At 43.9% G+C, this 17,313-nt stretch overlaps 1 protein-coding gene across 2 annotated transcripts; it reads right to left on the reverse strand.

Annotated features, from left to right (window-relative positions):
- Nucleotides 1-149: 149 nt before the first annotated feature.
- On the reverse strand, nt 150-15,991 carry LOC109900818 (WD repeat-containing protein 26). 2 transcript variants are annotated; one of them, XM_020496655.2, is made up of 14 exons: nt 15,252-15,991; nt 13,013-13,112; nt 12,401-12,457; nt 8,213-8,349; nt 7,320-7,417; nt 6,947-7,103; nt 6,151-6,289; nt 5,838-5,978; nt 5,027-5,146; nt 4,511-4,656; nt 4,081-4,159; nt 3,744-3,873; nt 3,241-3,435; nt 150-3,126 (listed from the first exon to the last, which is right to left on the reverse strand). In XM_020496655.2, exons 1-14 carry the CDS (start codon nt 15,536-15,538, stop codon nt 3,101-3,103), a joined length of 1,812 nt encoding a protein of 603 aa, XP_020352244.2. In that variant the 5' UTR covers nt 15,539-15,991; the 3' UTR covers nt 150-3,100. The 2 variants fall into 2 exon arrangements, with proteins under 2 accessions (XP_020352244.2, XP_020352243.2); XM_020496654.2 differs by having other exon boundaries at nt 6,929-7,103; nt 15,252-15,982.
- Nucleotides 15,992-17,313: the final 1,322 nt, after the last annotated feature.

A 17,313-nucleotide genomic window follows, 5' to 3' on the forward strand; every position in this document is an offset into this window, starting at 1 on the left:
CGAGACATGTTGCCTCTTTACACAAACCTAAATTCAGTTTAGCTCTGTACTCCCTCATGGTTATGGGGAACTGTGGATAGGATTGGAAAATGTAAACTGATCCCATATCTGTAATCCAGCCCCTTGATACTTCCATGTTGGGCCACAGCTCTTTTTCAAAACCCTGAAAGCTTTATTGAAAATATGCACACAACACTTCTCCTACACAACGATACAAAACAGTACAATCACTTTTGTAAATAAAACAAACGCAAACAGATCCCCGTCCCACAATTACTCTTTTAATCTGCTACCGTAAACCCTTACTCCCCCACCCAGCCCCAACACCTCCAGAGAGAGAAATAAGATAGTTATTAGCATCAAATCATAAACAGTCCTAGAAACTCCAAGACAAAGGAAGAGTAGACACCAAGTTGCATTCAGACATAGCATGTCACCAGCAGGTGAATTATAACTTTGTGAAAGCTTTTGGGTTCTTCACTTTTTATTTGCCTCAACTCCTCAGACATGACATACGGTGTGGATGGGCAGTTCAAGTCCATTCAGGGGTCCAAGAGATGGAAGGTTCTAGAATGGGAAAAGCACCATTCCAGAATGTGAAACACAGATCGTGGAATCACACATACCTACAGAGCCACGATCGAGTCTTAAGTGCTTTGATTTTGGTAGGGGTAGAAACAGCAAACGCAACCAACAGTGGCACAAAAAAAAGCACAATTTTTTTTGTCCTGGACATATTCCACAGAGACATGAGTATTGAATCACTGCACAATGTCTCACTTTTAAAAGACATGGGGTGGACATTTTAAACCTGATTCTTAAGGTAACACACTCCCAAAACATAACTCACCCCACTCATATTGGCATGAGTGTTACTGTGCATATTCACTATTAATATGTAAGAAGTAGTGGATAAGTCAAAATGAAACCCGAAAGACAAAACTAATCATAAGATGAATTTAAAAAAATATATAGGACACCAGTTGTCTGGTTATATTTTAATATGATAATACAGGGAGAGAGAATGAAATTATAATGAGAACAAAAAATGAAAGTAAGAAAATATTTCATAAAAACGGACAGAAAAGCGTTCTTTTTAAACATTTAATATCAGTCCATAGCAAATAGTCATTACATACCCCGAATCGGGAGGAAGAAAGCTCTGTATGGTGCCTTCATCACTGAAAAGGAGAGAAATTGACTTGGCTGGAGAGAAAGGGGTGTTGTGCAGAAATCAGTCTTGCTCAGTAAGGGCTGTAAGCCTATGTAAGATGGAGAGCAGCTATGCCTGTGTATATGCCGGAGGTTGTGTTTGGTTCTGTATGCTTAACATTAAGAACGCTGTACTACTGTGTACTGTGTAGGGTGCATGGAAGTGTGGCGTGAGCCAGATTCCAATATGATCACTTCCACCCATAAAACCTTGCCTATACCTATCCAGCTCTGTCAAAGGTGTGACTAGGGGTAGACCTCAGTGACGTGTTTTGGGCGTACATGTGGGTGTGTGTCTGGAGGGGACAGGCGGGGGTGTGTGTGTAAAGGGGAAAACTCTGTAAAGCTGTGTATTTTCCCACAAAACTGATCCAACTCCGGTATCTCAGTGCCATTCCAATCGTAGGTGTTGTTAAGGAGAAATATATAAAAAAGCAAAGTCAAATGTAAAAAGAAAAGCCCAAGTTAAAAATTAAAAATAAAGAGTTTCTACAAAATGGCTCTCCAAGTATTCTTTGTTCCACAGATAGAGGTCGCTCTGGGGTTTTGGATTAATTTGAATGGGATTAAAATCCTCTTTATAATTTCACTGGGGGAGGAGGGGAAAGGGGGAAAGGAGGGGAAAGCATGATCTTCTGCTGGTGTGCATGCCCCTGCATTCACTCACCTAAACAAAAACACAGAAGTTCACCCATACACACAAGCTCATCCACACACACACACACACACACACACACACACACACACACACACACACACACACACACACACACACACGAGGAAGGACAGGTGCAGGTCCTCAGTGTACGGCATGTACAGACCTCTACATCCAAGAGTATGTCATTCTTAGAGATACTCAACACGAGGACTGGTTCACGCTTGGCCCTACAGCGGAGACGCAACCACACTACACCAGCTACCACTGACCTCTCACCTTTGACAGCTGACCTTTACCCCCTCCCAACAGGCAGATCTAGTGGAACTGTGAGCTGTGCGGTTGATAGCTTAAGCTCGGAAGCGGGAGATAGGGGGAGTCAGAGGGTGCGACTCGGGGGACATTGGCGCGAGTGTGTCTGTGTTAGACTTTAAACAAGGGATAAAAATATATTTTCCTAATTGAGAGAGTATTCTTCACACTAAAGCACTCCACGGCCACTACTCCTAGTTCAACCCTAGGATTCACCTGTTAAATGATAACAATAAGAATGCTATGACTATTGTAAAAAAAATCCAAAGTAAGCATAGCCTTTTGAGTTTTTCTTTGTCGGTTGGTTGGTTTTGTGTTGATTTTCTGCTTTCATCCAACAACTCAAGTGCGAAGAAAGGAGCAAGAGGAGAAAGGAGAACAGAAAAACTAATAAACGGAAGAGTTGCTATAACCCCCTCCACCCCTTTTAACACCCCATCACCCTCACCATGGACACACACGGGTAGGTGAGAGACAGATGACAGACACGGTCCAATCCATGTAGATGGTCTGTAATGGCTGTCTGAAGGGGTCAGGGGCGTGATGCTGTGCCTGAGGCCCAGGGAAGATGTGGGTTTCCAGGGGAATATTCAGGGGAGTGCCCCTGGTGTGGCTGTGGCCTTGCTGGGAAAGGGGGTGGGGTGGAAGAAGAGGGAGCCAGCAGGGAGTACCAATGGATCAGATCGATTTTCCAGGTCACTGGTCTTCCAAGTCACTGGTTCTGGTTTTGGATGAAGACCTAGTTTTGTAAGAGTGTTTTCATCCTCACCTCCATAGTTTTGCCCGGTCATGAGACAATTGATTTACTTTTCTCTGTTTTATAAGGTTTTGGATTTCGTTCTCGTTTTGATGTTTATTTCTTGTTGGTTGGTTTTATTTCTTGATGTAAAAGAGAATAAGTTTTCCATTCCAACGTCACCATCAACTGTCCATGTTGCTGCAGTTCTCTGGGGAGAGATGAGAGTGACATAATTACCTGTAAAACTTTTGGCCTTTCTACGGCCATTGAACTTATGGCCTTACTACGGCCATTGAACTAACAAAATGCTAGCGGTATTTACCGTTGAGCCCGTCGACCACCTGTGTGTCGAGGAAGGGTGCGGGGCCCCAGACACGTACAGTGCCGTCGTCCGAGGCGGAGGCCATGAGGCCTGGGATGGCGGGGTTCCAGCTAACGCAGTTGACTGTGCGAGTGTGCCCTGTTAGTTCAGCGATGGGTAGCTCACTGCGTCGGTGCCAGATATAGACCTTATGGTCTTGGGGGGGGGGGGGGGGGGGGGTGTAAGAGAGAGAGAGGGGGGGGGTTACAATGGTATTAACATAGAAAATATCAGCCATATGTCAACCTTCCTATGATATGCTGAAAAGGTTGCTGTATTTGTGTGCTTATGTATGTGAGAGATGGAGACATGGGTTGAGCCCATAACTGGAACACACCCATAGTGAGGGACACAATGGTGAACACGTTTGTTGTAGGTCTCAACAACTACAACACGAATCCTAAGTTTGAGGAGTAGCTGTGGTCAGTGCCTAAAATGGCTGCTGTTGGGTCTGTGGGTGGTACCTTCGCTGCCGCTGGCAATGAAGTCTTCATTGTGGCCTCCGAAGCAGGAGTGGATGGTGTAGAAGCCCTGGGTCACACCTTGGTACTTCCTCACCAACACTCGGTCCTGCAGGTCCCAAAGATGCACTCCCTGTAGGGGGAGAATGGAGGGAGGAGGGGAGGAAGGAGAGGGAGCAGTTAGACAATAAACACAGCCATTAGCACTGGTACATTCTCCTCCATCTCCCTCACACAAACAGACACTAGTCCACACGCACACACAGAGTGAGACAGACACACAGAATACTGCTGGTACAGTCCTTTCAGTATTCAAGTATAGCACCCTCTCCCCATTCACCTGAGTTGCTACATTTAACAAAGCTAATCTTCCGTTCTTGGAAACAGTGAAAGACATGATAGGATGGTCCTCCTGAACTCTGTAAAAGAGGAATTCACAACAGAGATCAATCACTGATCTGTGTTCTGTTCAATGATATCTGTATACAGACAACTTCATATGTAAGAGGAGTCATTCTGAAGGTATTACTTGGTCCAGTAAAGCTTCCTTTAGGTCTGTTAATAATCTATTTATAAAACATGAATAAAAAGTAGGAAACAGTTAGTAATTCATGTATAATTTGTTCATGTATTCATTATGCATGTATAAACCATGCATGTATAAACCATTTATTACTAAGACTTCTGAACCATTTTGTTGTTGTTAATCTACTGAATAATAGTCAGGAGGGTGATTGTGATCTGGTACGGGGAGAAACCGCAGCCCTCACATGTTTCTGTCCGTTAGGTCCTCGAAGTTGTAACCCCGGATCCGCTGGTGAGTGTCTGACGCTAGCACAGTCCTGCCGTCCCCCACACACCAGAGGCACTGCACACGCACGCCCTCCCACGAGTCCAACAGGTTACCATCCAGGTCCTGGCAATCATACACACAGGCCAGAAACAGGTAGAAAATCAGACAGACAGATTCAGACACACAAATACACAGTTTGTAATATACTAGATCCTGACCGTCTCTGTTCTGAAGGTCAGCAGGTTCTTGTCAGCTAATCAATAAGAAATGAAGGTGCATATCTAAAAGTAGTCTGTCCATTTACTGTATTGTATTAGTCCCTCCCCGCTGCAGTATAATTCATTCCTGCTGTCCTGTATCCTCCCCACTACTCACACACTGGCAGGACAAACTGGAAGAACCAACTGACGCTGGTATATCTGGTGGATAGATCACACACACAGCAAACAGGTAGAACACACTAATACACACATCCTCCTTTTACAATACTTACACACTGGTAGAACTGTCCCCTCTGTCCCCCGGTGACAAAGCGTTTCCCGTCAGGGTTCCAGGCCACACTGGTCAGACTGTCCTCGTGGGACTGGCTCATCTTGGTCCGCAACTCGCCCGTCTACCCACCAGGGCACAAACACCACTCAGTCAGTACACAGACACTGAAGAGTTCCCAGCCTGGATGTCTACTGCACGGCTGTTTTTAACAGGCCCATGGGTCTCCCGAGTCGCGCAGTGGTCACTAGAGATTTTGGGTTGGAGTCCAGGCTCTGTCGCAGCTGGCCGCGACCGGGAGACCCATGGGGCGGCTCACAATTGGCCCAGCGTCGTCCGAGTTAGGGGAGGGTTTGGCCGGCAGGGATGTCCTTGTTCCATCGAGCACTAGCGACACAGTCGTCAGGTGTACGGTGTTTCTTCCGACACACTGGTGCGGCTGGCTTCCAGGTTAAGTGTACATTGAATCAAGAAGCAGTGCGGGTTGGCTGGGTCGTGTTTTGGAGGACGCATGGCCCTCGACCTTCGCCTCTCCTGAGTCCGTACGGGAGTTGCAGCGATGAGACAAGACTGTAACTACCAATTGGATACCACGAAATTGGGGAGAAAAATGTGTAAAAAAAAAAAACAGGCCCATCTAAATCAGGTACTCTGACCAATAAATGACATTAATTGATGTGTTTCTATTTATTGAACTAATTAATTAATTAAATCAACCCTTGTCCTGGACAGCTGCAGTCTATGCCTGTACAGACTTTTTTACCTGCACTAACATACTGTTTTGCCATCCGGGGTATGTGTGTGTGTTGCCATACCTGGACGTTCCAGAGCCAGAGTTCGGAGCAGTCATCGGGTCCGCAGGCGATCAGGTAGGCGTCGTCAGGGCTCCAGGCCAGGTAGGACACACCGTAGGCATGGCCCTCTAAGGTCCGCAGCAGCTTCAACTGGTGGCTCTCCTAGACAGCACACACACAGACACCAGGCTCCGGGTTAGAGTAAAGCACTAACGGAAAGACAGTAGATGGTGGCCATCTTTGCCATTAATGCAGTAGATGACTCCTATAAAGCATATAATGGGAATGTACACAGCAGATAGTGTGGGGGATTTGGGCTCAGTGTGGTACTCACAGGGTCCACCTGCCAGATGATGACGGTGGTGTCTTTGGAGCCGGTGGCCAGCTTGGTGCCGTTGTTGGAGAACTTACAAAACCACACCTCGTTACAGTGCTCTGTGAGGATCTGCTGCGTGTAGCACGGGAACTGCTTCCTGTGGACAGTGCCAACCAGGAGAGAGGTCAACCAAGGTCAATCGGTCAAATAAAAGGAAGAGAAAGAAGAAAATGAAGGACAGTGGAGAGGGACAGAGAGAACAAGGTAAAGAATGAAGAAGAGCGGATAGAGAGGCTACTGATGGGAGTTGGTCATTTATTCCTCGTGTCCCTAATAAAAACTTTCTTTTTAAAAACTAACTAACTCTGCATTGTTGGAAAATGACTCGTAAGTGAGCATTTCACTGTTTTTCTACACCTGTTGTTCACAAAGCACGTGACAAATAAAACGTATGTGGTAAATGATTGAGGGTGATCTTTTCTGTTCACTTTACGACTCTTGCAGTGCGCAACATTTCTGAAATCATAAAACATCGTAGCATTCCAAAAATATTGCAGATCGCTACTGCATTACATGCAACTGATCTGGGTTCTTGAGTTTTTCCAGGTCAGGTCAAGAGGTCAGGAAAGCTCTGTATCACACACAAAGACCCTGTATTTAAACACATGCCTTTCTTTATATCCACATAAATGATTGCCTCCATCTTTACCGATGTCTACAGCAGGCATCGTAAAAATGAGAGGTTTTCAGGTTTCGTTTTTTGCACATTTCAGCTGTGTTTGGCAGAAAATGTCACCCTGAGTGTGTTGCTGACCGGCTGCAGACGTGGTCCAGGAGCAGGGAGACAGAGTCCAGGCTGCTGTCCAGTTTGGTGTTGTGGTAGAGGCAGCGGTCCCTCTGCAGCTCCACAGCCTGTCTCAGCAGGGTCTGCAGCCTGCGTGGGGGAAGCATCACCGACGGGGGCAGGTACGCTGGAGAGGGAGTGGGTTGGAGAGAAGGACAAGCGACAGGAGTCAAACTATAGTCCAGTCTGAAGTGCATCCCTAGACCCCTGTGAAGCCCTGTGTGACTTTGTGTATACAGTGTCATGAGGCTGTATGTGACGTAGTGTGTGTATTTTTGTGTTTATATGAAATGTGTGTTTGTGTGTTTGTGTGTGAGTGGTGGAATGTGGCCAGTGTTCTCACTCTGTAGCTTGTCCAGCAGTCGGCAGCGTGAATTTGCGCCTTTGCCGTCCCACTCTGCCTTGGCGCGCAGGTCCTCTGCATGGCTACACATCAGATACCTACACAAAACAAAAAAACAGTCAGACTACAACATACTCCACTGGGCAAATACTTGTTATGCTTGACCTCTAATAACAGTTTAATTAACCTGTATACGCTGGTTATTACTCCAAAGCCACATTGAACTCTCACTCATCTCATATGTATTTACTGTATTCTATACTATTCCACTGTATCTTAGTCCGTGCCGCTCTGACATCGTTCGTCCATATGTATATAGTATTAATTCATTCCTACTTAGATGTGTGTGTATTGGGTATATGTTGTGTAATTTGTTAGATATTACTTGTTAGATATTAGTGCACTGTCGGAGCTAGATGCACAAGCATTTCGCTACACCCGCAATAACATCTGCTAATCACATGTATGTGATCAATAAAATTTGATTTGACAATGTGACTGATCAACCACTGACGCAAATTTGGTTGTTAGTTTTTCTTGATAAATGTAGGTTTCCACTGACTGCTTGAGAGACAGAGTGGCATACTTAGTGAGCATGCGGATGCATCTGATATTGACTCATTGATTGATTCTTTTATTTACCCACTGAATATTTGGATCCTGTCCCGAGTTGTACTTGACCGTGTGACAGTTGATGATTGACTTACGTGTTGACTTATGTAAATGGTGCGATTGATAGACAGGCAAACCCTCTGAGGATGCTGTTTGCACAGTTGATCAGACAGCGGATTGATATGATTGGTAGAAACAGTAATGCGATACTGACTGACTGTGTGGAGCACTGATCGATTGAATCATCCGATGATTAAAGTGATCGAAAGGTAATGGAGTACCCGCTGAGAACATGGATGCGGTCCGTGTTGTACTTGAGCGGCGTGAGCTCTCCCCTGAGCACCTGCAGAGCCTCGAGAACCTTCCCATCCTCCAAGTACTCCAGATACTTCTGCTGCAGGAGCAGGAACTTCATACGCTACAGAGAAAGAGGGAGGGAGAGGGGTAGATGAAGGAGAAGAGAGAAAGGTGGAGTAGGAGGTGGTGAGAGATGAAGAAATTAGAGAAATTGAGAGAGGGGCAGGAGGGGGGGGTTGATAGATTATGTAGACAAAGGATGAGAGAGAAAGGGGGGGAGAAAAAGATGAGTAAAAAGGAGAGAGAGGAGAAACAAATGAAGTAAGCAAGTGGTGACAAAAGGTTTTCATAAAAAGCGTCGGGAGCCCAGAAACCTGACCAACAGATTTTAGATGAATAGTAATTAACACATTTCAGAACATAACACCTCCAACAACTCTGATCCTGTGCTTCAAAGTGTGCAGGCACTCATACCAGAGAGAAAGAGGCAAAGCGAGAGGCTCGACTCTGCCCCAAGATCTGTCTGAGCGAAAATACAGCGAGAAGCAGAGGAAGTGGGGATCATTGATATGGAGGTCAATGAGAGAGTTGAATTTGGTCAACATAAAATGTTATTGCTAATTTCCCATGCAAGGCTTATTTGATCGGATAGAAGTTCCATATTTAGGTTGTTAGAAATGTATTTATATACATGGCATTGCAGAAACCTAGAAAAAAAAGATTTGAATTCAGAGTTGTGCCTGTTGTTTACACAAAGTCTTAACAAAGGGGCCCCCCAGGGATCTGTCCTCAGTCCTCTGCTGTACTTCCTCTTCACCCACAACTGCGTGGCTTTAAAACGACACAAACATCAAGTTTGCTGACCTGATAAACAACAAGGACGAGTCAACCTATAAAGAGGTGGTAAGTGAACTGGCATTGTGGTGTCATGACAACAACCTCTCACTCAACGTCAGGAAAACAAAGGAGTTCATTTTTTACTTCAGGAAGCAGAGGAAACATGCCCCGACCCAAATCAACGGTAGAGTCACAAGTTAAGTTCCTCGGCGTTCACTTGTCATGAAACACCACCACTCGTCCAGATGACACAACAGCACCTCTACTTCCTAAGGCGGCTGAAGAAATCTGACATGCCGACCCAGGTCCTCTCTAAATACTACAGCTGGACAATCACGGCCTGGTACAGCAATTGCGCCATCCACAACCACAAGGCCCTCCAGCAGCTGGTGAAGACAGCCCAGTACATCACTGGGACCGTGCTCCAACCCATTCAGGTAATCTACTCAAAACGATGCCCGATGGAAGGCACGCAGCATCATCAAGCTGTTCTCTCCCTTAGCATGGGGCAGCCGGTATCGGAGCATGAGGTCTGATTCCAACAGGCTCAGAGACAGTTTCTATCTACAAGCCATCAGACTGCTGAACACTTGAGCTGGACTGACCACCTGCTCTGATTCTCCTCAGCTTAGCACACACCAGACTCGTATTATACTGTTCAGTTTATACACTGCCCCCAACATCCCCAAAACACATGTAAATATTGAAGTATAAATTGTGCCTTCCTGTATTATCCTTATGCTAAAAATGTTATTATATTCTACTGCCATTTACTTCGTTGGACGATGCATACCATGTGTATCCCGTACATGCGGCTAAGAAAAAACATGAAACTGGTTGGCTAGAATGTTCTCGCCTCCTCCTGCATGCTTTCCGCCTTCGTGGACACTTATGCCCATTATTAGAGCAGTCAGTTCATCTTTGCTCATACCGATATCATTTGAGTGACAGGCAGCATTAACATGGTGACAATGAATTGGGGAGGTATTGGTTGGCCTTCGTGTCATGTGGTGGGCGTTGGCTTAACCCCAGAGATCTCACAGTGCCAGCTGTAACTAGCCACTTCCTTGTTAACTTAATACTTGTGACCACAAACAAGAGTGTTAACCAGTCAAAGTATTTTGGTCAGTGCTGACATTTATGGTATTTATTTATTTAACCAGGCAAGTCAGTTAAGAAAAAATTCTTATTTACAATGATGGGCTACTCCGGCCAAACCCGGATGACGCTGGGCCAATTATGCGCCGCCTTATGAAACTCCCAATCACGGCTGGTGGTGATACAGCCCGGAATCAAACCAGGATCTGTAGTGACGCCTCTAGCAATGAGATGCAGTGCCTTAGACCGCTGCGCCACTTGGGAGCCCTATTATTAAAGGAATCCATCTTATCTTGCCACAGCCCAACAGACGAGTTACCGCAGTCAGTTCCCTAACCTACCGCAGTCGCACCCTAACATAGACAGACGTGTGTCCAAGTGCACAACACACACAACCTGTTAGAAGGACCAACACGGTTTGACCTTTTCAATTATAACCATGACTCTGGCATATAAAATGACCATTGTTAAGTGTCCACCATAATCAGCTTGACATAACTTGCATACCTTGCATATGGCAGGGCAGAAAACGACTATTCCTTTAGACATTCATAAAACAGGATATAGTTTACCTCGAGTTAAAATAAATTGTGCAATAACAAGCCTTTGGTTCACCAGAATAAAACTCCACAGGCGCTTGACTAAGCCACAGGAGACCATTTTGAGATCTATCCTTTTCATTCTACTACCACTGACTTTGCTGATAGCTACATTGAAGAAATGTGATTGATGATTGAGATATGTGGTTGTCCCACCTAGCCACCTTAAAATGAATGCACTAACTTAAGTCGCTCTGGATAAGAGTGTCTGACTCAAATGTATCCTGTCTCCTAATGAGCTAGCAAGGTCTAATCCTCATCATTTAGCCTAGCTGCAGTCCTCCGTGTTCTTTAGATGACATCTGAACGCGCTGTACCCGTGGTAGAGGCGACTCCCCTCATTAACAATCTCAGAAGAACAGCTGAATGACAAATGAGATCCATCTCAGGGCTCCACCAGAATATGTATGGATATTAGATGATATACAGAAAACAAAATATACAAGACATACAGTTGACTGAAAATCTACAATGAACCCAATAACCACATTTCCATCTACAGTCTTTATGCAACAAAATTCATACCATATTAAAAAAATATCACGACAGCTGTGATGGAAACAGGAAGTTACGTTAAAATTGTATAAATGCCAACATATAATTTGTTTGTTCGATATGGTGGGATCTTTGTCTAAAATTAATTATACAAGAAAATGCAGTGGAAACACCTTTGAGCAAATATTGATAACCATCATATCGAAGTAAACTCAAGTGTCACGCCATGGTGTCCTCCCACTACGACTAGTGAAAACATGCAGTTTAAATTAGGCTACAGATGAAAAAAGTTATGAACTTCACAGGGTAGTGAAAGTGCATGGTATGAGTTCAATGCTCCTTTCCAATAAAATGTCACAGGTCTTATTCTGGTGACATGATGATCAATGCTTGACTGCCAAGTTGACAAATAAAAATATTGTAGCTCTAATCCATAATCTCATTATGTAGACCAGCCTACCTGCACTGCATCTGCGAGTTGTTGGCTACAGTGCACATGCCAAGACCAGAGTAGGCACATTTGCTATCTAACGCAACAGCTTGTGACAAAACGATCGGTAGAGTTGAAAATGTGATGGAAACACATTGAACATTAGATTTTTATTCCGTACATGAAAATTAGGCGAAAAATACATTTGTGAGCACTAAGTCATCACGCACTGATTTCTATCTGCAACAAGTCAGTTCGATGGAAACACACCACTAGTGGGGAAATTCACATTTTCTTTATGCAGATTTTCAAAAATGTTGCATGAAAATCTGTCACCAATTAGATGAAACCTAGCTACTAATAATGCAAAATTCTTTAAACACTAACAATGTGATTATACAACTATGTTTTTGTTGAATAATAATATTGGTGGAACATTTTACTGATAATCATTCCATACACTTAGCATCTGACCAGCAAATTATTAAATGCAGGATACTATACCCCCATATATGAGGATATCTGTTGTAAACATTCCATTCAGTCCGTCCGAGGTATTCTGGAACACTTGAAATTCCAGTCAGAATGGATCCGCCTCACAAAGGAGGGACTTTCTAATCTAGAACAGTCAGGTTGGGGACGGAACCGTTCTAGAACCCGTGGTCCCCTTTCACTGCGTTGATGACTGTCATTCAGGTCAGGTTTGGGCTTACCACAATAGCGTTGGGAGAATGCATCAGTGCCCTCAGCTCGTTGAGATCATTCTCAGCCTGGACCAAAACAAAGAGAGAGAGGGGAGACAAATAGTTGGCTCAGCACTTTCAAGCCACAAAAACGACAAATCAAAACAGTTGACCACTACAATAACCACACTCTTTCTCAGTGGAGGAAGTCAATAACTGTCATTGTCATGGTGGGTGAAGCCATTTTGTGGCTACAGTTCAGATAATGCTCAGTAATATCTGTACTTTTATGGGATTAAACATTTTTATGAACATTTTTTACAAGCCTTATTTGCCCAAGGCTCTTGGAATGGGAGTATTGTGGCAATGTAGAAGATAAAGTAATTACACAAACAACTCTAAGATCCCTACTAGGAACTTAGCAACCTATATTTTCATCAACAAGTTCCAATATTTTATTGATTGGCACAAATGGTTATTAACAGCACTGTTTATGTATTCCATATGTAGCTTAATGTAGGTGTTGTACATGTGATAGATACTTAGTAACATAACCATGTTAAAGGTACTCTAGAAGAAAATGTGTGCAGGCTATGCCTAACATTAAAGGTGCAGGTGTAACTATGGTAACGTGGGACCCACCTTTTCCCACTCCCCCTCCATGACGTTGTTGCGGAACTTTGTGGCTGAGGTATGTTCCAGTCTGCAGCCCGACTCCTGCATTAGCAGGTCCACTGTTTGACTGCAGAGAAGAGAGTGGGGAAACATTTTATATTTTTGTTGACCTTTATTTCACTAGGCAAATCAGTTAAGAACAAATTCTTATTTACAATGACAGCCTACACCGGCCAAACCCTAAACAGGACGACACAGGGCCAATTGTGAGCAGCCTTATGGGTCTCCCGATCATGGCCTGTTGTGATACAGCCTGGGATCGAACCAGGGTATTAGACCGCTGCACCACTCGGGAGCCATAAAAACATTACCTCAATGTTTACAGCAAACATTAGCTGACCATTTGAAAGAGACGGACATTAACGTACAGATGTAAATGAACTGAAATGTCAGCCCAAAATCAATTGACCACAGAGAGATGAATTAAACATGAATTGCCTAAACATTCATAGCAAACAGCTTAACATTGGCCAACAAGACAGACAATGAACCTGATATGTTATACCAGACCGACAGACAGGGAGAGACAGGCATAACATTATCTAAACCATATCCAGCAATAAGTTAATTCATTAGTAATAATTAGTTATAATTATAGACTAGACCTGTCAACTGTGTGTACCTTTTCTGTAAATCTCTATAGGTGTGCTGAGAAGGTGTCTGTGATAAAATGGAGTGGGGCTGTACTGACAACATAGCATGATGACATCATCCTCATGTATCAAAGAAGAGAGTGGTGCAGCAGTGTTTACAGCGTCACCCTGCTGAGTTCGGACACCATTCTCACGTTCCATTCCACTTTTGAAATGTAGTCGTCAGTTCCATAGCAGATAATGCATGTATTTATCCCCCATATAAACATACCCAAACAGGCTCTCTTAGCAGCTCCTGTAATGGCAGTTCTACTGGCGAGCAGTAGCAGGCTGGGTCTATCAAACACTGCATTAACAGTCCATTATGGTGACATGGGCCAATTTAGCCATAGAGGGTTCAAAATATTGTGTTCCTCCTATCTATTATTAGAGTCAATCAACGTTTCTAATCTATAACAGCTGAATAGATGCGCATTTCACAGCAGCCATGAAATCATACCCTAGTGGGGAAGTCATTCTGATTACTTCACGGGCCACCATTACCACCAATATGTTTTTCTTCACTACCACCAATAATGATACGAGTTAAACATCGCTCTGACTTTGCATCTGGGGCTATAAATGGTGATTGTGTCCATATTTAGACGACTGCCATTGTTGACATGGATGACAGACTGTCATATTTATTTGTCTGCAAATAGCAACGCCAGAATAATACACGCGGTTAGAAAGATATAACCACTGGTTTAAGAGGCTGTACCATGGTTGTTGTTCAAGACGACTGCCGCTCAAAAGGTTTCAAAAGAAGCACTGACCCTGTATTTTTCTACTTTACAGCAATGTATCAAGCAAACTCCTTTATCGACGTTATCTTTGTAAACACCAAATGTCAATGTCATGAAAACACGCAAGCCATCGAAAGGGCCAAATATGGGAAACACAGGGGAATGAAAACAAATTGACGCTGTCAAACAGGGTATCGTTATTCTCCCTACGCACTTTTGCACAATCCTCTAAAAACGCAGGCATTTCATTTCTGACACCTATTCTAACGTTACACGGTGCCACCACAGTATAAAATAGGCGAAATCGATAAGGTCATTTCAAACAGGCTATTGTCATTTACATCCTTAGTAGCCACAAGTCAATATATATTTTGCAGCATATTTCGCTGGATTACAAGGTGATGTAATGCGATTTCCACCCGTGTAACAAAATACATATACAACTCACAACACGCAGTTCAACTAGCCCTATAAGGTACTCTGAAAAAAAGTTATTGTGTGGGGTCACGGTAGCCAACCAAATTATGAACGGTCTTGAGTTTTTATTCTGTATAAAAGGTCCGAATAACAATCGTAACGAAGACTGGTGGTTCTATCGACCTACCACTCCGTATTGTGCAAAATGGACCCCTTCTTCCTCCGACTAACGTTAGCTTGCTAACTACCCCCTCCCCCATGTTTGTCTGTCAAACGCAGAATTCCGTTTATCAACGGCCACCACGCAGTTCGCCATTTGAAAAAAAACTCACAAATAAATGATATTTCATGAATCATGTGCTTTGACATGTTAGGGTTTTTTCGTTCCAATGACACGTCGTGTAAACTTACTTTAGCCCTAACCCGTGGAGATGTTGTCCTATTAATCGGATGACATCTTCCTCCGACTGCGAAAGGCGTTTCTTCTTTTTCATGGAGCCGACCTCCGAACCAGAGGCTGTGGAAGTCCCTGAGCCCGGTCCAGCTCCGTTATTGGTACCGACACCATTCCCATTGTTTGTGCTGACCAGAAGCCCGTTGAAGTGCGTTCCCCCAGCCGAAGATGACTCCCCGTTTTGCGCGCTGTTCAGGCAGGAAAGCTCTGAATCCTGTCCCTGTCCTGCCCCGTTTGACTGCATGTTATTGCCGCTGAGATTGTTGACAAGGGTCCGGTTAAAGTGAATAGCAGAGGTGGCTTGGTGATGTGGAGAAGTAGTAGCAAGTCCCAAAACAACTCCAGAAAGGCCTGTCGCAACTGTTGAATCCCCGGACTCTCCTGCTCCCTCCGCCGCCGAGGCTCGGTGTTTCTTCCGTGGGGGCGGCGACGCTCCGCCGGTGTCCGAGTCGGAGGAGGAGGAAGCGGAGGCCAGAGTTTCCTCACCGAGAGCGGCCGTGGTTAGAAGCCGGCGAAGCCCCGGGTGGGAAAGGAGGTTTTAGCTCCCAGAATTTATACTTCGTAACCCGGCTGAGAACGCACTGACTCCGTGATAGTTCCGTCAATCGCTCCGTTTTTGTTGTTGTTTCTCTCAACAGCTGCAACCCCCTAATGGAGTCCAGACACGCTGACGTAACCGGAAATTCCTATACTACCCTGCTTCCGGTAGAATTATATAATGCTTGGGTGGCGCATTGGGACCAATTTTGCATATTGATTATGGTTTTATGATAGCTTTAAAGAATTTATATTAAAATTCCAGGCAAAAATTGATTCATAAAATCAGTTTTTTTTACTGGAGGAGTCGCAATGGCTTATATTCAAATAGTATTTGTCATATGCGCCGAATACAACAGATGCAGACCTTATCATGAAATCCTTACTTAGAAGCCCTTAACTAACAATGCAGTTAAAAAAATAGAGTTAAGAAAACATTTACTAAATAAAGTTTAAAAAATATAAAATCAAAAAGTAACACATGAAAATCACATAACAATAACGGGGCTATGTAGGAGGTACCGGTGGTATAGGTTAGTCGAGGTCATTTGTAAAGTCACTATCCATATTCAGAGGAGATGATCACTTGCACTCAGTGGCGGAACTTGAGTTTTAAACACCAGAAACCAGACCAGAAATAATACTGCAACTCAGTCATTTCACTGTGCTGAGGATTGCTGGAAATACTGTTCTGTACAAGGTTCAAATACACACAGACCTAATAAATGGAAATGAAAACATTTTTAATTAACACATTATACATACATAATATTTCAAGTGGCATTATCTTACAAAACCTGAGCTCAACTGTTTGAAAACAATAATAGAACATAAAGGATAATCATACTCAAGGCAAAACAAGTCCTGTCACACTAGTTTAGTTGGAGTCATAATATGGACTTTGGGTGGAGTGACATATGTTGTTCTATGAAGTAGTTGCCTATATCTGAATATACACACAGTAGCTAACATCTTGTACATGTACCCATCAATGTAAAAAAGGTATGATTTCATCCTTCAGAGAGCAAGCAGTGCTGCTCATTATAAAGGTGTATAAGCTAATAGGCCTACTTTCTCTACTTTTTCACTTGGACTATCAGTTGCCAGAGAATCCAGATGCGGCTATTGGAGTACAAAAGTGAGTGTGTTTTTGTTTTTCTTAATATGTATAAACGGTACACTTGCCTATGCTCTAACTGTACGCTTGCCCATGGCATTTAAATTTAAGCCGTTAAAACATGTCTCCAGTGGGTTCATATATATAAGAATGATGACTCCATGTGTAATCTGTACTATGTCTGTTGTATCAGCAGGTGTGGATCAGGAATGGCCCACTACTTGGTGAGGCAGTGCTGTAGTGGTGGTGGGACCAGTGCTGTTGCTACTTTCATGAAGAAGGTTAGTAGCTCCCCCTTCCCTTTGACAAAGATAGCCCTCTCCGGATGAAGTGGAATCCATACTCCTTCATGATGTTATAGCAGT

This window comes from Oncorhynchus kisutch, linkage group LG12, assembly GCF_002021735.2.
Source record: "Oncorhynchus kisutch isolate 150728-3 linkage group LG12, Okis_V2, whole genome shotgun sequence".
In the NCBI taxonomy this organism is placed as follows: domain Eukaryota; kingdom Metazoa; phylum Chordata; class Actinopteri; order Salmoniformes; family Salmonidae; genus Oncorhynchus; species Oncorhynchus kisutch.

Coding starts and splice junctions, on each gene's coding strand:
- LOC109900818 (XM_020496654.2), bottom strand. CDS start 15,538: ATGCAGTCAAACGGGGCAGGACAGGGACAGGATTCAGAGCTTTCCTGC. Junction 7,418..8,212: donor CGCATCCATGTTCTCAGCGG/GTACTCCATTAC, acceptor TGTTTTGTGTAG/GTATCTGATGTGTAGCCATG. Junction 4,657..5,026: donor GGGGACAGTTCTACCAGTGT/GTAAGTATTGTA, acceptor TATGATTGCCAG/GACCTGGATGGTAACCTGTT.